The following is a 25,229-nucleotide window of genomic DNA, read 5'->3' on the forward strand; positions in this document are numbered from 1 at the left end:
GTCTTGGGGGAACCCCACGGGCGACGGTTGCAGAGATAACAAAATGAGAATACCTCCTGCCATCTCAGTAAACAAGAAACGTCTCGGCCAGCAGCGAGCTCTGGGCTCCGGTCGTGAAGGCGGGCTCCTGAAGCTTTGATCCCCCGCTTCCTGTGGTGATGGACCCCCGGGGGGCCGTGGGATCAGGCATCTGTCATTCCTGAAGGCGAACAAGGGAACAGCGTTGGCCCCAGACAGCTGAGATGCACGGGAATGGAATGACTTTGGTGAGCCCAGAGGCCCGCACCTCCCGGGACGCAGAACCATCAGTTTGCCAACTCCCCTCTTATTTTTCGCGTCTCCACTGCCTGGCCCCCAAACGGGTGTATCATGTGCCTCCCCCTCCCGCCTCCTCGGAGCAGTTTTCTCAGAGCTACGTTTTCCAAGAGCTAAGTCTCAGAGCCAAGACTAAGATGCTCTCTCCCGGGGCTCTGAGTCCTAAACGTGCCCGAATAGAAAGTAGTGTCTCCTTCCAGGTCGTGACTGTATTTTTTTTTTTTTTTTAGTTGACAGAGAGTAGGCTGGCTTGACTCCCAAGGGCACGGCCAGCTGTGTGTCCTGTGGTCTGTGTGTGGGCATTGGTCCCCGCCTGAGGCTGAGTGGGAGGGGGTTTTAGGGGCTGTGCTTCTGGGAACACAGAAGGAGACCCCTCTCCACCTCCCGCCCCAGGGACTGACTCGCAGGTCCAGCATCTGCATGGACGCTCAGAACCGCCAGTCTGGCTGGGATCCCAGAGAGAGAGCGCTGTCGTCGTCCAGCCCCCGATGGCCATGGGGCCTTGGGATGATGTCCGTCACCCGTGCGGCCACGGGCTTCCCAGGATCCGCCCATTAGAGGTCACACTCGAGCGAAACCGCCGGCCCTGACCGGGGCACCCTGGTGACTGTGTGCGTGAGTTATTTTTATATGACAAGAGATCCTGAGAAGGGACACGGATCCGACGGGCCACCACCTGCTGGCAGAGTTCAAGAAAGGTCTCCTGCCTTTCAGTATCTCGCGGGCACCCTTCTGGGCTGCACAACGCCTGCGCCAACCGGGAGGACCCCGATTCAGAGCCATTGGCCGGAGGCAACCTGCAAACGCGTGCTCTCGAGTCTGTCCTCTCGCTGTCCTCCCCGACGCGACGGACGCGAGTCTGAGAAAGCTCTGGGAGTCAGGGATGGACGGGGAGGCCCAGCGTGCTGCGCGGTCCACAGGGCTGCAGACAGTCGGACACGCCCGAGCGGACGAACCACGAAGCTCATTTCCATCAAAGCCGGGACCTCGAGCCACGGCGCAGAGCGGTCGTCCTGGGTTCCCTTACCCCCGTGTTCTCCGCCCGGGGGAGCGCCCCTGTCCCAATGAAACCTCTTGCTTTCTCAGCACATGTGTGTCTCTTCAGACAGTTCGTTTCTGAGCGTCGCAGAAGAGCCCGCTCTCAGGCCCTGGGGAAGGCGTCCGCCCGCTTCGTGCACCGCGGCTGCTCTGCCCTGCTGGCCACAACCTCGGGAGGCAGGGGGTGAGGGGAACGCAGGGACACAGCTGCCCGGCGCCGGCGCCGGGGCTGGAGAAGCCGCGATTCTGGTCTCCCTCCCGGCCCAGCTGCTCGGAGCCCCGGGCTCGCCCAGTCCCGCTCGCGGTTCCCCGTTTCTGTTCCGCGAAGACCCCGCCCCACCTGGAGGGCCGGATCCCGGCAGCAGGGTGAACAAGCGCGTCCTTCTCTGGCACGCCTGGTTCTGTGCCGGCTTTCCTGAAGCTGGTCAGTGGTGGTTGGCAGGCGCTCAAGCACGAGCAAGGAAACAGGCGATGGAGGAGCTAGTGGGGGCGGGGGAAGGCAGGTGGGGATGGGCCAGGGTCCCCGGAGCGGGGGACCGACGGCTCTGCGATGCCGGGGAGGGTCAGGGCTTAGCACACACGTGCCCACAGGCCTCCGTGCCTCAGACCCAGATGCTGAACCTCAGCACCTCCTACTTTGTGGGGACGCTGGCGGGGCTGTGAGCAAATCTCTGGGTGTACAGTTCCTGACACAGGCCTGGCACTGGCAGCTCCTGTCACAGCACGTCCAGGCTTCCCTGGTGCCTCAGGCGGTAAAGAATCCGCCTGCCACGTGCGAGACCTGGGGTCCACGCCTGGGTGGGGAAGATCCCCCGGAGGAGGGCGTGGCGACCCACTCCAGTGTTCTCGCCTGGAGAATCCCCGTGGACAGAGGAGCCTGGGGGGCTGCAGTCCATGGGGTTGCAGAGAGTGGGACTCGACTGAGCGACTGAACAAGAATGCCCACAGGGGGACTGTGCCCCATCACATTGTCCAAATAAAACATGTCTTATTTAAAAAAAAAAGAAGAAGAAGAAAAGAAAAAGGGAAAGAAAGAAAACGAATGAAAAAATAAAGAAAAGACAGAAGATAAAGATGGAAAGACAGAAAGGAAGAAAAAAACGGGGAAAGAAAAAAGAAAGGGTGGGAAATAGAAATAGAAAAGAAAGATGCCAAGGCAGACAGGAAGAAAGAAAAGAATGTGGGGAGAGAAAGGGAAAAAACAGATAAAAAGAAATAAGACAGAAAAGACAGATGAAATGAAGGAAAAGAAAGGGAAAAGAAAGAAAGGGAAAAAACAAATGAAGAGAAATGAGACAGGAAAGAATGTTGGAAAGAGAAAACACGGGAAATGAGAGGAAGAAAGGCAGAGAGGAAGAAGGAATGGAAAGGGGAAAAGAAAAAGGGGAAAAAGAAATACAGATAAGACGGAAAAGAACGGAATGACAGAAAGGAAGAAAGAAAAGAATGTAGAAAAAAGAGAAATAAGGCAGAAAAGATGGAAAGATAAAAATAGGAAAGAAAGATGGAGAGACAGGAAGGAAGCAAGAAAGAAAACCAAAAAAAGAAAGAGCAAGAGAAGGAAAGGAAAGAGGAAAGACGGGGAAGGAAGAGGGTGAAGGTGGAAGCCGGGCAGCCCCCGGGGGGCCCTCCCGTGTCCCCCTCGGTGCCGCCGCTGGAACTCGGAGCGCCCGTGTCTGCACGCCCAGCGCTCACCCCTTCTCCTTGGTGGCTGCGCGTCCTTGTCAGAGCCCGGGACGGCGCGAGGGCCAGCCGGCGTGTGTCATAACCGCGGGGCCGGCTCCAAGCTCAGCGTGGCCTCCTTATCTCTGCGGGCCCCTGCTGCCCCCGCTTTCTGCAGAAACTGCCCGGTTCCTCCCCTGCCACCCACCCAGCCCCGTGTCGGGGCGCAGGGCAGACACGCTGCCTGGAAAGGGGTCCACCCGGGGCTCAGCGCCGTGCGGGCCATGTCCGCTCTGGACTGACTGCGATCCCCTCACTTGGGTCATCTGTCCCCCTCCTCCGTCTCCCTGGAACCTCCCACCAGCTCCCCATCATCCTATTTCCATCCTAGACCAAGAGGGGCCTGAGACAAGAGGCGTGCACCCCAGGCGGTCATTGTCCATCGGGCATTCTGGAGTTGCCCCGGTGTTTAGCAAGATGGTCATCATCCCTGAGGGGGACGAAGCCACCAGGGATCCGACCCTTTCCTGGGGGTGGGGGACAGTGACTTTCGTCTCCCGGAGCAGGTACTCGGGAACCAAGACTCCTGCTCTGTGGCAGGCAGGCGGCCGTCACAGAGGACTCCACGCCGGATGGCTGCAATCCACAGGAAACCATCCTCTCCCGCAGTCCTGGGGACCACACGTCTGAGGTCCTGGGGTCCCAGGACAGTTCAAGGGGTCCCAGGACTGAGCTCCCTCCAAGGAGTCTCCAGGGGAGGGTCCTCCCCGCCTCTTCCAGCTCCTGGGGGCTCCAGGCATCCGTCCCTGGGCAGGTGGCCACCCCGCTGCTGTCTCTGTCTCCATCTGCAAGCGGCTGTATCCTACCTACGTGCCCGTGTACAAGCAGCTCAGGACGGCGGCCCCGTGGGCCGTGGGGACCACGCTGTCCAAGCTGGACTCTGTGTTACCCTCATCCTTACCCCTGCGAGAGAGTCCCGGTTCCACAAGAGGTCAGGCTCTGAGGTTTCAGGTGGACGTGCAAGGCCTAGGTGGGAGAAGAGGAGACGGGAGACAGGGAGGCAGGCGGGAGGACCCAGCCCACGACATCAGACTCTGGTCTGCATCCCGGGTAAGACCCCCACACACAGCCCCACCCAAGGGGTGGGGAAGGCAGACGGCTGCCCATGGAGATGCAGTATTGAACACCACCTCCTGGGGGACTCCGGGATTTGGCTTGCATCTCGTGGCCGCTGAGATGTGTTGTCCGGGGTCCATCAGGAGGAGGGACCAGCAAGCGAGGCTGGAACCCAGGGGCTGTGACAGACACACGGATGGGTGACCCATGTTGAGCGAGGACAAGGAGGAGGCCCCGGGCACGGGGAAGTCAGAGACGGCGCCTGGGAGCATCCTGGTGGGCGTTCCAGGCTGAAAGGTGGACGTGTCGGACTGAGACTCAGGCATCCAGTGTGTGGGGGCGCCCGGGGGCACCTCCCTGTCCCCACGGGCACGAGCGGTCACTCCCACAGGGACTTCGACAAAGGCGGGGCATCCAGGCGACCAGGGGCCCCCCAGACATTCATTCTGGCTGGCTCCAGGAAATTGCCCAAGACCGAGGTGGAGGGGTGGGCAGACGCTGGGGTCCTGACAAAGCAGAAGCTGCAAAGGAGAAGTGAGAACAGGAAAAGAAATACTTTGAAAGAGAAAGTGTTTCTTCCAGGAAAAACCGAGGGCTGTTGCCAGGGTCCTGACCCCCAGATTTTAATTCTGACTCAAGGGCTGGGGAGGAGGGGCCAGATGGCAGACTCGCTCACACCCTCATGGGGTTGATGCTTTTTTTTTTTTCTGATGGAGTGGAGCCGCCTCCCTGACCCCTGCCACCACCGGAGACTATAAAAACATTGAATGGGGCAGAAAACACTCACACACACACACAGAAGTTTTCTTTCTCCTTCAGGAAGCAGACTGCAGCACGCGGCCGGGAAATCAAGCCCAGGGTCCACCCCCAGGCCAGCAGGACAGGCACCAGGGAGGGGCCGCCTGTCTCCCACTGACGTCAGACTCTCCCCTGCATCCCAGGTAAGACCCCCACACCCACCCCTCACCCAGGAGGTGGGGAAGGCAGACAGCTGCCCCTGGAGAGTCAGTCCTCAGCAGCACCTCCTGGGGGACACCGGGATTCGGAACACATCTCGTGGCCGCTGAGGTGTGTCGTCCGGGGTCCATCGCAGGCTGGATCCAAAGGCTTTCTGCCCGAGAAGCAATGATGGAGGGTGTAGCTAACCAATGCAGGTCAAGCAGGTTCGACCCCTGGGTTAGGGGAGATCCCCTGAACCCACTCCAGTGTTCTCGCCTGGAGAATCCCATGCAGGGAGGAGCCTGGTGGGCTACAGTTCACAGGGTTGCAAAGAGTCAATGTTTTGTGCCGGGTCTTATGGCCGAAGGAATGAGCCAGTCGGAGACCAGGACGAGAGGCTCCCGGTTACCACAGTGCCCACCAACTCTTTCTGGCTCAAATTCCTGCCACCTCCAACCCAGGCCAGGCGGGCTGCTAATGTCGAGAGCTCCAGCGTCTCCCGTTTCCAATTCTGCGGCCCCCAGCCCCCAGCCTCTGGGGGCCAAGGTCTGTCCAGGCAGGCCCTGTCCCTTCGTCCTTTGGGGTCAGCAGCATACGATGACCACGTTCACGCCATTAGGCTCTTTAAAGGTGTGAGCGCCTCCAAGCGAGGGTGGAAGTCTGTGGGTGGATACGAATGTCATGGGCGGGGAGCTCGGCTCACCTGAGCAGAAGCCAGGAGCCCACCGCCGCCCTTCAGGGACATCCCCGAGGGCTGTCTCCATGGATGAAGACGAGCCCCAGGCCCTCCTCATCGGATCGTGATGCGTGAGAGTCGCCCAGTCGTGTCCGACTCTTTGTGACCCTGTAGACCATACAGCCCATGGGATTCTCCAGGCCAGAATACTGGGGTAGATAGCCGTTCCCGTCTACAGGGGAATCTTCCCTCCCAGGGATGGAACCCAGGTGTCCTGCATTGCAGCCGGATTCTTTACCAGCTGAGCCACCAGGGAAGCCCAAGAGTATTGGAGTGGGTACCTGTTCCCTTCTCCAGGGCAGCTTCCTGACCCAGGGATGGAACCCAGGTCTGCCGCATTGCAGCCGGATTCTTTACCAGCTGAGCCACCAGGGAAGCCCCCTCATCTGATACTTGTTCACTGTTTGGATTTTTTTTTTCTCCCCCTGAGCTTGCTACCTGGACCATTTGCTGTTGTTAAGTGGTGTCCAGTTCTTTGCAGCCCCATGGGTGGTAGCCCTGCCAGGTTCCTCTGTCCTGGGGATTCTCCCAGGCAAGAAGACTGGAGTGGGTTGCCATGTCATCCTCCAGGGGAATCTTCCCGACCCAGGGATCGAACCTGCCTCTGCTACACGGGCAGGCAGACTCTCTATCACTGAGCCACCCAGGGAGCCAGGACTCTCGTGGGCAAGGCGTTGCGCTGTCCTGGATTGTGACGCTGGGCTTGGAGGCAGCCTGCTCTCAAACTCGGTGTCTAATGCCTCACTCTCCACACCCCGATCCTTGTTCTTTAACTGGATTGCCAGGCGTCCGTCCCTGTATACCTCCCCGTGATACTAAGTCTTGGGTTTTCCCTGTTGACCTGTCCTGAGAAGGAGTCTCTCCTGGCTTCCTCCCCAGTTCAGCAAGAACTATGAGAGTCAGCCTCTGGGATCAAATGTGTTGTGAAAGCTGGCGCTTTTGTGCGGGGGCGGGGCACAGGGGAGTCTCATGGGAGCCTCGGGCCAGGCTGGGGAGGAGGCAATGTCCTGGATGGCTGGAGTCTAGGCTGCGTGTCGTGACGGAGCAGCTGAGAAAGCCCTGAAGGATGGAACGGAGGGTCCTCGTCCCTCCTCATCAATCACAGGCTAGATTCTCGAGGTGAGGTGCGCTGGGAGGGGGCACACTGAGGGAGCAATGCTGAGGCCCTGGGGAGGGGCAGCCCCCAGGCAGGGGAGTGTCCAGGGCTCCAACTGTGTGGCCGCTGCCCACTGGCCCGCAAGTGCCGTTGGCGTTTGTGTGAGTGACGCAAGCAGGTGGGGAGGGGTTGGTGGGCTCCACCAGGAGACCCCGCGGCTGGGGCCTGGGAGGTGCGGAAGGCGGAGCCCCCGGGGAAGGTTCAGGAGAGCCAGCCTGCTGAGGGGGGTGCTTCATGGGGACCCCGGGGCAGAATTCTGGTGGGGGTGGTGAGACAGCACGGACTGCGTTACCGTAACTCGCTCTGAGCAGGAAACTGAGTCCATGTGATTTCATGCGTTTAATTGCACTTCCTTCCACTGTGTGTGAGCCCAGCATTTCCCGGCGCTGCCTGGAAGGTGCTTTCCGGGCTCCTCTATGGGGTGGTGCCAAGGGCGAGTTAGAACCCAGGGCGGGAGCGCTCGTGGAGACAGGCTGATACACACGCGGGAGAGTTAGAACCCAGGGCGGGAGCGCCCGTGGAGACAGGCTGACACACACGTGGGCATGCAGACACACAGGCGCACAGACACGCAAACACATGTCATGTGTGCACACAGACACACACAGATACATATGCACACACAGCACACACAGACACGCAAACACATGCAGACATGCAAGCACATTTTCACACAGACACGCAAACACGCGTGTGCACACAGATACACACACGAAGATGCTCACACAGATACATGCGGATGCATGCAAGGCCCAGAGACACGCGTGTGCACACATGCAGGTAATGTGTGCTCACGTGTGCACATACAGAGACGTAGTTTGCACAGATGCACACACGACACACACACACAGGTGCACACAGGCCCCAGACATATTCCCAGAGATACATATATGCACACATATGCACACACAGTGTGTCAACAGACACAAGTAGCATCTGCACACAGGCACACACAGGCACATGTGTACGGTGCACACAGATGCATGTATCACACACGCACACACGTGCACTCGCGCGCATACACACATGCACACATATACACACGGATACACACGGGCACACATACGCACACTCAATGCACAAGCTCATAAATGCATGCACACACACGTGCACACAGGCATGCCTGTACACACTCATGCGTACAGACAGATACACATGGGACACATATAGATACACTGCACACACGGAAACACATGCACACACATACAGACACGCAGTGCACACAGATGCACGAATATGACACATGTACACACGTGCACTCACATGCGCACACACGCACACAGAAATAGACACACAGGTACACACGTGCACACATATGCACACTCCGTGCACACACATAAACACATGCATGCACACACATGTGCACACAGACATATTCACAGAGACATACCCATGCACGTATACACACATACGCACACTCAGCGCACACACACGCATGTGCACATGTAGGCATGCCGTGCACACGAGTACACGCGTATGCACACTCTGCACACACACGCATAGACACACGTGCACACATGCACACACACAGGAGGCTCCCCTCCTGAAGCGGCTCCCTGCCTTCCAGCAGGACACCCCCGGGGGGTTCGGTCCCCTCCCGCCCCCTCCCCCAGCCGTCCCCGCAGCCACCCCACTGGTCACTGTGTCTTCTCCTCCAGCTGCCGCCCGCTGTCCTGTGGGGACCGCCTCGCCCATGGCCCTCCCCGGGCTGGCCGCGCTCCTGATACTCATCTGCTGCTCGATGACCACGGACCACGGTAGGAAAAGCCGGAGGGAAACGGCCCCGTGCGGTGTGCGGTGCACCAGGGTCCCTGGGGCTGTGCAGCTTTTCAGTTAAATGGCCGTCGCTGGGGTCTCGGCCGCGCCGCTTGGCCGCCGTACGAGATAATCAGCCGCTTCCCATCGTAGCCCTCTTCTCAGCCGACTTGGCGGGTACATCTTGCAAGACTCAGACCTCGGAGCCAAGATGTTCATACTGATACGGTCACGAGGCTACAGCCAGAGCTGCTCGTGTAGCTGGGGTGCCGGGATCCGTCTCTTCTCTTTGATTTCCTGTCATCCTTTTCCTGGGTCGGGAGACGTCCGTGGGAAAATGAAGGTGACGGGCTGAACTCTCTCCTCAGCAAGTTCACGTGCTCAAGTCATAACCAACAGAACCGCAGAACGGGAGTTGTCTGGAAATAGAGTCTTGACACCTGCTCTGTTTTAAATATTATATATATATATACACACATATAGGCTGTTTGGGGTTTCTGCTTCGGCATGCAGGCTTTCCTCTGCTTTCAGCAAGCGGGGGCCTTCTCTCTAGCTGCGATGTGCAGGCTTCTCGTTGCCTTGGCTTCCCTTCTTGTGGATCACGGGCTCTAGGGCATGGGTTAAAGGACAGAGTTTGGGACTTCCCTGGCCGTCCAGTGGTTAAGGCTTTGTCTTCTGATGCAGAGGACACAGGTTCGATCCCTGGTCGGGGAGGTGAGATTTTTCACCTTTGTGGCCAAGAACCGAAAACAAAACGGAAGCAATATTGTAACAAAGTCAATAAAGACTTAAAAACTGGTCCACATGAAAAAAGAAAGATGCTTTGGGGGCAACCCCATCCTGTTCTTCTGACGTTCCTCCTGGAGATTTAAGGGAGGTGGGGGGCAGACCAGGGTCTCAGGTTCCCAGGATCGTCACTGATGATGGTGGACAGTGAGCAATTCACGAAACCATCGTGAGACTCCTCGGGGGTAACAGTCGATCAAGACGTGAGAACGGGTGACGGAGATTGTCACGCCGCGTGCCCATCTCTGACAGTCTGGCTGATTTGCGGTGGCGGTTGTGGCTGACTGAGAACATTCAGAGTGGGGATTAGGGGAGCTAGCCAGATGCTGCAGGAGAGGGTCCCCCCGGGGACGCCCCCACCCTCAGCTGCCCCAGGTACGGAGCTCGTATGTTGCTTCGGCAGCCAGCAGTAAGTGCAGTGGGCTCCAGCTGCAAACCCGGGGATGCTGGTGGGATTCAAGGACACACGGTGCCCACCAGGCAGGCGTGTGCCGTGGTGAGGGTCTGCACCGGAAGCCCGTCCCGTGCGGACTTCTCTGGCTGAGCAGCGGATCCCACACAGGGGCCGAGGCAGCGATGTACTCCTCGGGTTCCTGTCCGACTCCCCCTGCACACAGATGGGAACCAGGCTTTGGGCGACAGAAGGGCGCGGAGCCCGGGCAGCTGCTCACCACAGACGCTCTGGGATTGCGTCAGACAGGGTGACCTGCCTGCGGTGACAGCCACAGTGTTGCGTAACTGAGAGAGGTTTGTTCCTTCCACACATGGTGGGGGAACGGAGGTGTGCGTGCGGCTGTGCATGTGTGTGTATGTGTCTGTGTTTGCACGTATATATGTGTATGTGTGTATACGCGCGTGTGCATATGTGTGTATACACACCCATTCCATACATGACTGTGTGGCATGTATACATATGTGTGTACTCATGTGTATGTGTATACGCGTGTGTCTATATACACACACACCCCGTACATGCATGTGTATGTGGCGTGTATATGTGTGTGCTCATGTGTATGTGTATACATGTGTATACACATGTAGATATATATGTGTCTATACACACCCCCATCCATGCATGTGTATGTGGTGTGTATACGTATGTGTGTGCTCACGTGTATGTGTGTATACGCGTGTGTGTCTATACACACCCCCATCCATGCATGTGTGTGGTGTGTGCACGTGTGTATGTGCACGTGCCTGTGTCTATGGATGTGTGTGTGTCTGCATGTACACCCGCCCCCATTCACGCATGTGTCTATTGTGTGCACACATGTGTGGACATGCACGTGCGGACGGATGACTGCATGTGCTTATGTGTGTCTCCGTGTGTCTGCATGTGTGTATGTGTGTATGTACGTATACACTCACCCCCATACATATACGTGTGTGTTGTGTGTGTGTGTGTGTCTCTATGGGCATGTGCGTGTATGGATGTGTGTGCGTGTTAAGGTGTTCATGCGTGTATGGATGTGTGTGCGTGTACAGGTGTGTCTGTGTGCATGTGTGTTGTGTGTGCATATGTGTATGTGTGTCCATGTGCCTGTGTGTGCATGTGCTCACATATATGTGTGTGTGTCTCTATGGGCATGTGCGTGCATGGATGTGTGTGCGTGTTAAGGTGTTCATGCGTGTATGGATGTGTGTGCGTGTATAGGTGTGTCTGTGTGCATGTGTGTTGTGTGTGCATATGTGTATGTGTGTCCATGTGCCTGTGTGTGCATGTGCTCACATATATGTGTGTGTGTCTCTATGGGCATGTGCGTGCATGCATAGGTGTACGTGTATAGGTGTGTCCGTGTGCATGTGTGTATTGTATGTGTATGTGTGTGCATATGTGTATGTGTGTCCATGTGCCTGTGTGTGTGCTCACATGTGTGTGTATGTGTGTGTGTGTGTTGGGGGGCATATGTCTCCCTGGGGGCTACTGGCTTACGCAGCTTTGCATTGCCTTAATAAAATAACATAGTCTGGGGGATTAAGTGACAGATTTCTTTGTCATAGCCCTGGAGACCAGATATCTGAGGTCAAGGGGTCCCACGGCTGAGCTCCCTGCAGAGGCTCCAGGGGAGGGTCCTCCCCGCCTCTTCCAGCTTCCGGGGGCTCCGGGCGTCCGTCCCTGGGCTGGTGGCCACCTCCCTCCCGTCTCTGCCTCCGCCTCCACATGGCTTCTCCTCTGCATCCCTGCCTCCCCTTTTCTGTCTCTTTCAAGGACGCTGTCCTTGGGTTTAGGGCCACCCGCACCCAGGAGGACGTTGTTTCAGACCCTTCACTCCGTCGCATACTGCGAAGAACCCTGTTTCCAGAGAAGGCCCGATGCTCAGGTCCTGTGATGGTTTGTGGGGAAGGGTGGAGAGAGACCAGCGTTCATTCCACCCCAGCTAGCTCCATCATCTCCTCGGAGGAGTGTGTAGAGGCTTCCCAGGGCGGGTTTTCAGGGGCCGCAACAGCAAGGACCACAGGTTGCTTCTGTCCGCCTCTCCGTGTCGAGACCAGTCCCGTGACCGCAGCTGGTGACCAGAGGGCCTGGGAGATGCAGGAGCTCTAGAAGGGGACGGAGCTTCCTTCACATCTCAGGGTGCTGCCCCGCCCCCCACGTCCTGCCTCTTCTCTGCCCCCAGCTGTCCTGGGGCCAAGGCTGCCGCCACCTCTGGGATCACATCAGGCCCCTGAGTAAGGAGGAGTCACTGACCACAGGCAGGAAGAGACCGCCTCTCAGGGAGACCCGGTGAAGGAAGCGGGCTGCAGGCTGCAGCACTGTTACCTGACCCCCCCTTCAAGCCCTCCTAAACATACAGCCTTGGTGGAACCGCATTAGAGGGGCTTGTGGGTACAGGAGACAGTGGAAGAGAAGGAGGCACTAAGTCATATGGAGAAGTAGTTAGCCTTTCACCACTGAGCCCCAATTTAGCGTGCGGATTTTTCATAGCTTTTCAGGGGAAGCACGTGTTCTTCCATTTCTAGTTTGCTGAGAGCTTTTAATCTTCAGGGGTGTCAAAATGCTGTCAAAATATTCAGAAAAGAGAAACAAAAGTTGGGACTTCCCTGGGGGTCCACTGGTTAAGACTCCGTGTTTTCAGTGTAGGAGACACGGGTTTGATCCCTGCTCTGGGTCCAAACATCCTGCACGCCACATGGTATAGCCAGAAGAGAAAAAAATAAATGAAAAAAGTCTCAAAATATTTCCTGCTTCTGTTGAGGAGATCATCAGTTTTCTGTTAAAAAGGGTGAATTATAGTGATGGTTAAAATGGCCTTGCATTCTTAGAGTAAGCGTCTTGGGTCAAGAGGTATTACCAGGCTTATATGTTGCCCTAGTTTACATACTCGCATTTTGTAAAGGAATTTTGTGTCTATGTGATAAGGCATATCGGCCTCTAGTTTCAGTTCAGTTCAGTTGCTCAGTCGTGTCTGACTCTTTGCGACCCCATGGACTGCAGCACGCCAGGCCTCCCTGTCCATCACCAACTCCCGGAGCTTGCTCAAGCTCATGATCATGGAGTCGGTGATGCCATCCAACCATCTCATCCTCCGTCTTCCCCTTCTCCTCCCGCCTTAAACCTTTCCCAGCGTCAGTGTCTTTTCAAGTGAGTCAGCTCTTCATATCAGGTGGCCAAAGTCTTGGAGCTTCAGCTTCAGCTTCAGTCCTTCCAATGAATATTCGGGACTGATTTTCTTTAAGATGGACTGGTTGGATCTTGCAGACCAAGGGAGTCTCAAGAGTCTTTTCTAAAACCAGTTCAAAAGCATCAATTCTTCAGCGCTCAGCTTTCTTCATAGCCCAACTCTCACATCCATACACGACTCCTGGAAAAAAAAAAAATCATAGCTTTGACTAGAGTGTCTCTAGTTTACTTTTATTATTATTCATTTATTATTCTTATTTATTTTGGGCTTCCCTGGTGGCTCAGACAGTAAAGAATCTGCCTGCAATACAGAAGACCTGGGTTCAGACCCTGGGTCAGTAAGACTCCCTGGAAAAGGGAACAGCAACCTGCTCCAGTATCCTTGCCTGGAATGTCCCATGGACGGAGAGAGGAGCCTGGCGGGCTACAGTCCATGGGGTCACAAAGAGTCGGACACGACTGAGTGACCGAACTGAACGGCTGTTTTAACAGACTTCCCTATTCCTTTCATCATCTGCCACGTATGGCGCGACTTCTTTCTTTAACATTTATTTGGGTCTTACTTGTGGCACTCAGGTTGCTCAATAGTTGTGCTGTGTGGGCTCACTTGCCCCAAAGCGTGTGAGATCTTAGTTCCGTGACCAGGGATAGAACTCACGTCCGCTACACTGGAAGGTGGGTTCTTAACCACTTAGTTCCGCTACACTGGAAGGTGGATTCTTAACCACTGGACCACCAGGGAGGTCCCAACGGGACGATTTCTAAGCCCGGATATTTCTGGTCAGAGGCAACACATTCCTGCTTCTCTGTGTGTCTACTACCATTTTATCAGGTGCCATCCCGTAAACCCATCCCGTAAACCCATCCCGTAAAGCGTGGGTTGGTGAAGGTCGGCTCTGCTCGCCTTCTTTAAAGATGGTTGGGCTTTCCCAGGTGGCACAGCAGTAAAGAATCCTCCTGCCAAAGCTGGAGATGTAACAGACGTGGGTCCCATCCCTGGGTGGGGAAGATGCCCTGGAGGAGGGTATGGCAACCCACTCTAGTACTCTGGCCTGGAGAATCCCATGGACAGAGGAGCCTGGCAGGCTGCAGTCCCCGGGGTCGCAAAGAGTCGGATACAGCTGAAGCGACTTAGCACACACGCATGCAGTGTTCCTTTCAGCCGTAGAGCAAAGTGGATCAGCCGTACGAACACAGCTTTCTTCAACATGTGCGGCTGAGAAAGGTACATTTCCTAACAATAAGGATGGGAGAGGTGACCTACTTTCCCGATGTTTTCCCCTCATCGTTGGTGAGAAGGTGGGATCACTAAGATGCTACAAATTCCTGACTTTGAGTTTGTACAAATTCGTGGTTGCTCCTGGCAACCGCATCTCCGCCTAGAACTCAGCTTGCCAAAGGCTGACTCCCCCACACACAGTTTAAGAGTTGTGTGTCTCTCTCCCACTCTGTAGCCATCTCTGATCCAGACCCACCGATTAAGAACTTGAGGATAGATCCAGAAAGAAAAAGATTGGTCTGGGACCAGCACGGAAACGTTTCTGAAATTGGGTGTTACGTCAATTCGAAAATTTTAAGAAAGGTAAGACGTCTTCAATGCACTTAGCATCACAGAGACATGGGTTCCACCCTTGGGCCCAGGGGTCATTTATGGGCACCACCGCTCAAGACATCCACAGTGATACCTACTGGACACGACTCGTGTGAAAAGGGGCTGAGATATTGCAGCTGGACGGACAAGCCCAGTTGAAAATGATGTGGTTGTTCAGGCACTCAGTCGTGTCTGAGTCTTTGCAACCCCATGGACTACATCAGGCCAGGCCTCCCTGTCCATCACCAACTCCTGGGGCTTGCTGAAACTCATGTCCATCGAGTTGGTGATGCCATCTACCCATCTCATCCTCTGTTGTCCCCTTCTCCTCCTGCCCTCAATCTTTCCCAGCATCAGGGTCTTTTCGAATGAGTCAGTTCTTCGCATCAGGTAGCCAAAATATTGGAGTTTCAGCTTCAGCCTCAGTCCTTCCAGTGAAAGTTCAGTGTTGATTTCCTTTAGGATGGACTGGTTGGATCTCCAGGTGACTTGATTTTATTGCGAATACATTGCTTCCTCTCTCTCAGGCAACAAAGAACCCCTATTGCACTCTTGGCGACTTGTCATGCGAAGTGAAAAACTATACCGTGAAGGTGATGAAAGGCCAACCGTTCTCTGACTGGATTCTGTATCCAACACAAGGTGAGGGTGGATGCTCTGTGGGGGTTTCGTTTGCTTTTGATCACCCGTTAGCCTTCTGAATGCTGAGATAATTACTTTAAACTTGGATGGATGGGTCATAGCTTTGTGGGAAAAAGGCCATTTCTTGAGAGTCCCTTGGACTGCAAGGAGATCCAACCAGTCCATCCGAAAGGAAATCAGTCCAACCAGTGTTCACTGGAAGGACTGATGTTGAAGCTGGAGCTCCAATACTTTGACCACCCGATGCGAAGAGCTGACTCATTTGAAAAGACCCTGATGCTGGGAAAGATTGAAGGCAGGAGGAGAAGGGGACGACAGAGGATGAGATGGTTGGATGGCATCACCGACTCCATGGACATAAGTTTGTGATGGGAGCTGGTGATGAACAGGGAGGCCTTGCGTGCTGCAGTCCATGGGATCGCAAAGAGTCGGACACGACTGAGCGACTGAACTGATGTTCAAATTCGTGTCCAGTGAGTCCTTGAGGATTGACTGGTTATCTCTCCTTGCAGTCCACGTTGATGTCCGCCGTAGGGCACACGGACTCCGCGGTATACACGTCTATTCTTTCTCATATTTTTTTGCATGACGGTTTTTCTCGGAAGAGAGGGTACGGTTCCCTGTGGCCCACAGAGCCGGACCCTGGTGTTTATCGAGGAGCTCACTTCCCCCACCCCTCCCTTTTCTTGGCGAACCCCAAGGCAACCCCCGGGCGGCCGCGGACAACCTGACCTGCCGGGTGCACGACGTGGATCAGCTCAGCTGCAGCTGGGCGGTGGGCGAGGAGGCCCCGGCGGACGTGCAATACCAGTTCTACCTGCAGCAGTCCGTGTAGGTGTGACCTCGCGCTCCGCGGGGCTCCGACCCCCAGGCCCGCCGCCCCAACCCCCAGGGGCGCGCTTCAGGATGCGGCTTTAGGGGGCGGGCCTTCAGGGGCGGGGCTTTGGGGGCGGAGCTTTAGGGGCGAGGCATCAGGACTGGGCTTTAGGGGGCGGGGCTTCAGGGGCAAGGCTTTGGGGCGGGGCTTTGTGTAGGGCGGGGCTTCGGGGCGGGGCGGGGCTTTGGGACGGGATTTCAGGACGGGGCTTTAGAGGGCGGGCCTTCAGGGGTGGGCCTGCGGGCCGGGCTTCAGGGATGAAGCTTCAGGGGCGAGGTTTTGGGGGCGGGGCTTCAGGACGGGGCCTTCGGGGCGGGGCTTTAGGGGCGGGCCTTCATGGGGCGGGGCGGGGCTTCAGGGACAGGGCTTTGGGCCGGGGTTTCAGGGGCGGAGCTTCAGGGTCGCCGCCCCCTGACCCAGCCCCACGTGCCCGCTGCCGGTCCAGGGAGACGTGGCAGTGTCCCAAGTACACGCAGAACCAGCAGGGCGTCAATGTCCAGTGCCATTTTGACAGCATCTCCCTTCATCCTCAACGCCAAGCTCAGTTTCGTTTCCTGGTGAATGGTACCAGCGGTGACTCCGAAATCCCCTGCCGCGTAATGATTCATAGATTGCAAGAAATTGGTGAGAAAACGTGAAAACCTCCTTCGCGTGCCCCCCCCCCCTCCCCTGCAGTTCCTTGTCTTTGCGATGCTGGCATCTTGTGGTGGAGAGTGGGGCAGGGTACCCCACCCTTGGAACCAAAGGGTAACCTAAGGGTAACACCAAGGGTCTTTGGTTACAAGACCCTTGTAACCAAATGCCTCAAGCTGGGGGCTGTGTGTTACTCACCCAGCCGTGTCTGGCTCTTTGCGACCCCGTGGGCTGCAGCACGCGGGGCTTCCTTGTCCATCACCAACTCCCAGAGTCCACCCAAACCCATGTCCATTGAGTCGCTGATGCCATCTAACCATCTCATCTTCTGTTGTCCCTTTCTCCTCCTGCCTTAAATCTTTCCCAGCGTCAGGGTCTTTTCAAGTGAGTCAGTTCTTTGCATCAGGTGGCCGAAGGATTGGAGTTTCAGCTTCAGCATCAGTCCTACCAATGAATATTCAGGGTTGATTTCCACAGACTCTAGGGCACTCGGATTTCAGTCGTTGCAGCTCATGGGCTCGCTGGTTCTGGCTCCCCGGCTCCAGAGCACAGGCTCAACAGTTGTAGCCCACGGGCGTAGCTGCTCCAGGGGATGTGGGATCTTCCCGGACCAGGGATTGAACTCCAGTCCTCTGCACTGGCAGATGGATTTGTATCCACTGGATGGCTCCACAGGGAGGAAGTCCTAGGAGGCCTGTTTTAAAATTATCTTTTGGAAACAATTTTTTTTCCTGTGCTTTACTCATTGAAGTGTTTGGTTTGTTTTTTCCTCCCCTAGAAATATTAGCTGCCCCGAACATCACAAAAAAGTGGTGTAACGAAAACGACTCTTTCATGGAATGGGAAGTAAGGAGTCTCTTTACTGAAGACATCAAGTATGAGCTTGAGATACAGAAGGTATGCATGCCACCTCCCCGGTGGGCATCTCTTGTGGTCTGATGCCGCGGACTCTGGAGTTTTGGGGGGAGTTAAAGCGTCCAAAGCAAAGAGGAACCGTGAGATAAGTGAGCTGCGGTGAAACCCGAAGCGATTGGCTGTTTGGACTCCCCCCGCCCTGCCCCCCCCGCCCTGCCCCCCCCGCCCCCCCGCCCCGCCCCCCCGCCCCGCCCCCCGCCCCCCGCCCCGCCGTCTGTCTGTCGGTTAAGACATCCTCTTTCAGTGCAGGGAGTGTGAGTTGAATGCCTGGTTGGGGACCTAAGATCCCACATGCCTCGAGGCCAAAAAAAAAAAAAAAAAAAAAGAACATAAGAGAGAAGCAATATTGAAACAGATTCAATAAGGACTTTAAGAATGGTCCAGAAAGAAAAAAAAAAAATTTGAGAGAGCAAAAACAAAAAAAAAGGAATTGGGTGTTTGAAAGACTGGCCTTGGAAAAGAAGTCAGAACGTGCAGGAGTTTTCTGTCGTGTTCGGGGTGGAGGAGACATGCTCGGCTGTCGCTGTTCAGGAGACAAATGACGTGATAGAAAAAAAAAAAAAACACAAGGCTGAAACAGACACTGGGGAAACCCTCCGATCGAACGTCACGTGCATGCGTCTGTGGTAACTCCCGGCAGTCCTATCCGACACTTTGCTCCCCCATGGACTGCAGCCTGCCAGGCTCCTCTGTCCATGGGATGCTCCAGGCAAGAACGCTGGAGTGGGTTTGCCCGTCCTCCTGTAGGGGATCTTTCTGACCCAGGATTGAACCCGAGTGTCTTACGTCCCCTGCACTGGCAGGCAGGTTCTTTACCACTAGCATCACCTGGTTGTATGTCAGAGAGCCTGCAGTTTCCGTGTGAGAAATGAAATCCTTCCTCCCCACGTGCCTGGGTGTTTGTAGAACCTACACGTATAATGGTCCCCAAGTTCGACACCACTTGAGGAACAGGATGCCTGAAATATGGCCACAGAGAAGAATCCTATCCACCAAGAACTGGAGGGTCCTATTTTACAATAGCCTGGACGTGGAGGCCACCTAGATGTCCATTGGCAGAGGAGCGGATAAAGAAGATGTGATTCACACATAGACGATGGAATATCACTCAGTCATGAGAAGGAGTGCATTTGAGTCAGTTCTACTGAGGCGCGCGAACCTAGAGCCTCTTATACAGAGCAAAGTAAGTCAGAAAGAGAAAAGCAAATGTCGGACATTAACGCCTGTACAGGGGAGGAGTTTGTCTCAGATGGTACAGAATCAGCCTGCAACGCAGGAGACCTGGGTTCGATCCCTGGGTCGGGAAGGTCCCCTGGAGGAGGGCCTGGCAACCCACTCCAGGATTCTTGCCTGGAGAATCCCATGGACAGAGGAGCCTCAGGGGCTACAGTCCGTGGGGTCGGGGAGAGTCAGAAACGATGGAGTGCACGCACGGCCGCAGTGCGTGTATATAAATCCCGAGCTCCTCATTGGTCCTTCCCCCAGGTGCTTTTTCATCCATGGACACATTATAAGCAGTCGCGTCTATTTATTACCTTCGGGGGCTTCTCTGGTGGCTCAGACGGTAAAGAATCCGCCTGCCAGCACAGAAGACCCAGGTTCGATCCCTGGGTCGGGAAGACCCCCTGGAGAAGGGCCTGGCAACCCACTCCAGGGGACCGTCCCATACGTATGACGTCTGTGATTTCTGTTCAGTGAGTGGTTAGTGCCGACTTTTCTGTGGCCATGAAACTGCTAGGACCGATGAGAGCCTTTCTTGGGTCTGGATCAGACTCCCACGCCCTCCTGTTCTCTTACAGGGCACGGACCTCGCCTACAAAGAGGAGGTGGGTATCCACCCCGTGCGCCCCCCGCAATCTGCCGTCCCAAGCACAGGCTCCTCATTTCAATCAGTGTCCAGACCCTCTGAGACAAAGCTCCCCAGTGCTCGGACCGGGCGTTATCACCTACATACCCCTCCTTCGCGGCTACATCCCTCGGGACTCGGTGACAGCATCGTCACACCCAGCTAACTGCATCTAACCCGCAGAGGCTGCCGCTCCCACCTGAGTCATGAACCCGTCTCCGTTGTCCCTCTGTCTCTGCGCCTCCCTCCCGTCTCTGCCTCCGCCTCCACGTGGCTTCTCCTCTCTGTCTGTGTCTCCCCTCTTGTGTGTCTTATCAGGACCCTGTCGTGGAGTTTAGGGCCACCCCCATCTAGGAGGACCTCATCTCAGACCCTGCACCCCATCACCTCTGCAGAGACCCTGTTCCGTAATAAAGGCGTCTTCTGAGGCTCTGAGCGTTAGGACCCCCCACACGTGAATCTGGAGAGGCCCCACTCGCCCCTTGCCAAGCCCTCGTTCTGCAGCCCCAGACCTGCAGGGGTCTCTCCCCTCCGTCTGCTTGATTTTCCACTGCAGACGGAGCTCAAGTCCTTGAGGCTGAGGAACCCGGGACCCTACACGGTGAAGGTCAAGGCCATGGACTCCCTGTTTTTTGGGAGAAGACCGCCGGGCCAGTGGAGCGCCCCGCAGCACCTCGGTAAGGGGGATGCCCCTCGCGCCTCTCCAGGGGTGGGCAGGGGGTGGGCGGGTGGGTGTGTGTTGGGGCAGGGATCACGGAGGCATGGATCCCTGGAGGGCAGCAGCCTGCTGGACATGTTGACCATCACTGCCCCTTCATGCGCCTGCTCCAGGGAGAGGGGACCATCCACCCGCCTTGACCCGGTCCCCCAGAGAGGGCTCCGGGGACCAAGGCCGAACTGCAGAGGGCGGGAGACAGCAGGTGGTCCCGGGAGAGCACCCCTGCCCCCCACATCCCACTCAACCCCACACCCCAGCCCAGCCCATCATACGGGAGGTGTGGCCTGGTATCAGGGGTCTGTCTCCCACCCAAAGTCCCCCTGGGGGTGGGCTGGTATCAGGGTCTGTCTCCCACCCAAAGTCCCCCTGGGGGTGGGCTGGTATCAGGGTCTGTCTCCCACCCAAAGTCCCCCTGGGGGTGGGCTGGTATCAGGATCTGTCTCCCACCCAAAGTCCCCCTGGGGGTGGGCTGGTATCAGGGTCTGTCTCCCACCCAAAGTCCCCCTGGGGATGGGCTGGTATCAGGGTCTCTGTGTCTCCAACCCAAAGTCCACCTGGGGACAGGTTTTCCTCCCCAGTTAGAAGGCTTTCCCCAGTTAACAGCTGCTGGGTGTCCCTGAGTTCTGCTCCAAAGCCGCACCTCCTATCTGGCCCCAGGCCGCACAGCATTCCTGACCTGACCCAGCAGGAAACCTGGGGCTCCAGGCTGAGGCCGTGAGTGTCCTGGTGCGAGGGGGAGGGCTGAGGCTGTAACAAATGACCACAGACAGGGGCTTAAGCAACAGACACACACCCTCCTCGAGCCGTGGACACCTAACGTCTGAGGTCAAGGGGTCCCAGGGCTGAGCTCCGTCCAGAGGCTCCAGGGGAGGGTCCTTCCCGCCTCTTCCAGCTTCTGGGGCCTCTGGGCGTCCATCCCTGGGCTGGTGGCTCCCATCCTTGGTAGACTTTGCGCCCAAGTTTTTCCATGGAGATACACAAGGTGCGCGTGGAGACGGCCATTGCCGAAACTCTCAGAAGATAAACTTTTTAATGCATTAAAAAAAAATCCAAAGGGATGTGAAAAATCCCTGATGACCATATATTAAATTCAAAGGCTGAAGCAGGGGCGCACCCAGGACACCACAGGCAAGGCGGTGGGGATGTTTCACATGGGAAGCACCAGCCCAGGGATCCCAGTGGCACGTGCTGCGTCCTGTGTCCACGGGATTCTCCAGGCCAGAATACTGGAGTGGGCTGCCATTCCTTTCTCCAGGGGAATCTTCCCGACCCAGGGACCCAACCCGGGTCTCCCGCATGGCAGGCACATTTTGTGCGCCAGGCTCCATCTGGTGGTCAGTGGCAGGGGCAGCCGTTGGGTAGTGGTATTCTGGCGACTCGGGAAGGATTCCTGCGGGGCCCGGGCGGCGGGCGCAGGTGGCTGATGTCCGCGGCGTGCATCGCGCTCCTGGGCGCGCCCCTGAGTCCCCAGACCCGCAGGGAGGCCGCGTCCCGGACCCCCGCCCGACGTTTCCAGCCCGCCCCTTCTTCCGCAGACTGTGGCAGCAAGAACGCGTCCTTCCCGTTCTGGCTGGTGTACCTGCTGGCCCCGCTCGGGGCGCTGCTCCTGGTGGGGCTCGTGTTCCTCTGTCGCAGGTGAGCCCCGCGCGCCCGCCCTCCCGGGTTTGCGCTCCGGAAATTTTTTTTCTGGAGGGGGGCACGGGCAACCCACTCCAGTATCCGCTGTCTGGAGAATCCCCACGGACACAGGAGCCCCCCTGAGCGGCTGACACTTTGTGCAGCGCGACCCGCAGGCCCGGCGGCGCGCGCTCCCGCCCGGACCCGTGCGCCCTGCGTCGTGGCCGCGCACCCCGGGGTCTCCGGCCGCCGCTCCCAGTGTCCCCAGCGGTCTTTTATCGACAGGACCCCGGTTTCCCCCGGCTCTTCTCTGCCTCCTGCAGAAGCCAAGGAGCCCAAAGTCCACAGTGCGCCATCCGGGGGGCGCGGGGGTGTCCCTGCCTCCCCGGGCCCCCAGTGCGCGTGGGGCGCGCTGTCTGCGGCCAGGCTCCGCGGCTGGTCCCCGCACGCCCCCCGCACTGTGCTCCTCACTCCTCGCCGCGACGCTCTGGGCCCGCACCCCGCCGCGCCCAGCAACCTCCGCACTGGCCTCAGGGAGCCTTCCTGAGCCCAGCAGACAGGCAGCAGGCGGACGCGGCGGCGTGCCGCCCTTTCACCCCAGACCGCGCCCCCGCGGGGCCTTCCAAACGCCTGCGCCCTCGGCCTCATCCGTGCGCCCCTGGGGCTCGGTGCAGCTCCTGCCTCGCGAAGCTGCTGGTTTCACAGGCACACACACACACGCACACACACACACACACGGACAGAGACACACACAGATACCCACACAGACACACACACACATAGACACACAGACACACACGGACAGGCATACACACACACACAGACACACACACAGACATACCGAGAAACACGCAAACACACACAGACACAGAGACAGGCACACACACACGACCCCATACATATACACATAGAGACACACACTTGGACACAAACACAGACACACACAGACACACACACACAGACATAGAACCACACGGACAGACATACACACAGACACACATATACAGACATACCCAGAAACACACAGACACACACAGACACACAGAGACAGACACACACACACGACCCCATACATATACACATAGAGACACACACAGATATACAGACACAAACGTAGGCACACACGGACAGACATACCCAGAAACACATAGACACACACAGATACACACGACCCCATACATAGAGACACAGACGCACACATACACGGACAGACATACACACAGACACACATATACACAGACATACCCAGAAACACACAGACACACATGACCCCATATATAGACACACACACACACACACACACACACACACACACACACACACCCCAGCCAGGGGCTACGATTGGGAGTGGATAGGCCGCAGCCCCAAAGGAGGGGGATCACCCGCTCCCCGTAGACGCCACTGGGAGTGAGGAGGTTGCCATGGTGATGGGATGGGGCGGCCTCCATCCTTACAGGATCTCGGGGGAGGTGCCCAGGGGGAGCTGATTGAGCCGCCGCCGGAGTCCGAGTGCTTGCAGGCTTCGCCGGGGCCCTCTGGGGGGCGCCGCGGCAGCGCCGTGCCGCGCGGGTTTCACACCCGCCGCGCGGCTCTTCTCCTCCGAGGTGGCCGGTGGTACAGAAGCTCTTCCCGCGTGTCCCTCACGTGAAAGACCCGGTCGGCGACAGCTTTCAGAACGAGAGGATGGTAAGCGGTAGGCGCTGCGCGGGGCTGCCGCGGGGTGGGGGCGGTCTGGGGCCGTGCGCCCCGCCCAGGGATCGGGAGCGGAGGGGGGCGCGCTTCCCGCTGGCCGCCGCCGGTGGCCGAGCAACGTGATGGGCAGGGGAGCTCGCCCCAGAGGCGCGGGTCTGAGAGCCCCCCTCCCGAGGCGGGGGTGCCCTGTCCGAGCCCCTGCGCTATCCGAGGCTTTCCGGGACGCACTTGCCGCCCCGCACCGTGGCCTCCACTTACCCCCAGCCCCTGCGCCCTGCAGATGGCCTGGGACCCCGAGCAGGAGAGCCAGGAGGAGTGTCCGGTGGTCCAGGTGCAGGTGTTGGGGGAAGCATGAATCTGATGCAACCGGGGGCTTCGTTTTTCCGCCCGGGAGGAGGACGCGCAGCCGGGCCCGGTTGGGCGCAGTCGTTTGCTGCACAGTTGAGGATGGCAAGGCCTGGCGCACCTGACTGGAGGGTTGCCTCTGTTGTGCTTATTTCTCAAATAAAGGACTTTTTGACCTGTCACGGGCCCCCTGGAGGTGGGGGGACACCCCGAAATGCGCACAGCCTCCTGGACACTCCCAAATGTCCAGTGTTGGCTGGCCTAGTTTGTCTTTAAATGGTTGCATTCCCATTTTGTGTGGTAGTCGTTCATTTCCCCTTTAAATAACTTGAGATGTGCACACACACACACACACACACACACCCCTCCCTCTACCCGAGCTATAAGGCTGAATGTGTGAGACGGGGGGCAGGTAGACTTGGGGTGCAGAACTGCCTCCAGAGACAGCAGGTGGTGTCCCCGGGCGGGGGGAGACACCAACCCCCTTGAAAGCTAAGAAGGTAGGGACTCCGCCTGCAAAGCGGGAGAGCCAGGGTCGGGAAGGGTGCCCTGGAGGAGGGCATAGCAACCCACTCCAGTGTTCCTGCCTGGAGAACCTCATTGACAGAGGAGCCAGGTGGTCCATGGGGTCGCACAGAGATGACTGAAGTGACATATACACACACACAGAAAAGCCAGGGGAAAGGACTCAGCCCGCATGCGCACACACACACACACACACACACAAAAGCCAGGGGAAAGGACTCAGCCCGCACACACACACACACACACACACAGAAAAGCCAGGGGAAAGGACTCAGCCCGCGCACAGACACACACACACACAGAAAACCTAGGGGAAAGGACTCAGCCTGCGCGCGTGCGCGCTCACACAGACACACAGACACACACAGAGGAAACCCAGGGGAAAGGACTCAGCCCGCCCCCTACAGAACTCAGGGCTTCTCAGGAGAGACCTCAGACCTCTTTACTCTTGTTTACACGCTTCAGTTTCTGGCTGCAAAGAACTCACCCCAAACCGCAGAGGCAGGGTTGCCACGCCTGAGGGAGGGAAGCCAGCCGAGCGAGCACCTGTGGTTATTCCACTGGCCGTGCTTAAGGCACCCGGTAACACGTGCCCCGAGTCTGCCCCCGCCATCAGCGGAGGTCTGGGCTGACAGGTTCCTGACTTGGCGGCTAGGTCCGGTCGGAAATCAGGACACTTCTGCCTGGTGGGCGCCAGACTCAA

General features: G+C 57.3%; 1 protein-coding gene across 4 annotated transcripts; it reads left to right on the top strand.

Annotated features, from left to right (window-relative positions):
* Positions 1–4,849: 4,849 nt before the first annotated feature.
* On the top strand, positions 4,850–24,292 carry IL3RA (interleukin 3 receptor subunit alpha). 4 transcript variants are annotated; one of them, XM_060408584.1, is made up of 12 exons: positions 4,850–5,072; positions 8,621–8,719; positions 14,580–14,707; positions 15,244–15,358; positions 16,060–16,189; positions 16,750–16,859; positions 17,647–17,765; positions 19,583–19,609; positions 20,186–20,306; positions 21,883–21,982; positions 23,569–23,650; positions 23,937–24,292. In XM_060408584.1, the coding sequence occupies exons 2-12, from the start codon at positions 8,656–8,658 to the stop codon at positions 24,009–24,011; spliced, it is 1,071 nt and encodes a 356-aa protein (XP_060264567.1). In that variant the 5' UTR covers positions 4,850–5,072; positions 8,621–8,655; the 3' UTR covers positions 24,012–24,292. The 4 variants fall into 4 exon arrangements, with proteins under 4 accessions (XP_060264567.1, XP_060264565.1, XP_060264566.1 ...); XM_060408582.1 differs by having other exon boundaries at positions 4,851–5,072; positions 16,681–16,859; XM_060408583.1 differs by lacking the exon at positions 4,850–5,072 and adding an exon at positions 6,802–6,925 and having other exon boundaries at positions 16,681–16,859.
* Positions 24,293–25,229: the final 937 nt, after the last annotated feature.

This window comes from Ovis aries, chromosome Y (assembly GCF_016772045.2).
Source record: "Ovis aries strain OAR_USU_Benz2616 breed Rambouillet chromosome Y, ARS-UI_Ramb_v3.0, whole genome shotgun sequence".
Classification (NCBI taxonomy): domain Eukaryota; kingdom Metazoa; phylum Chordata; class Mammalia; order Artiodactyla; family Bovidae; genus Ovis; species Ovis aries.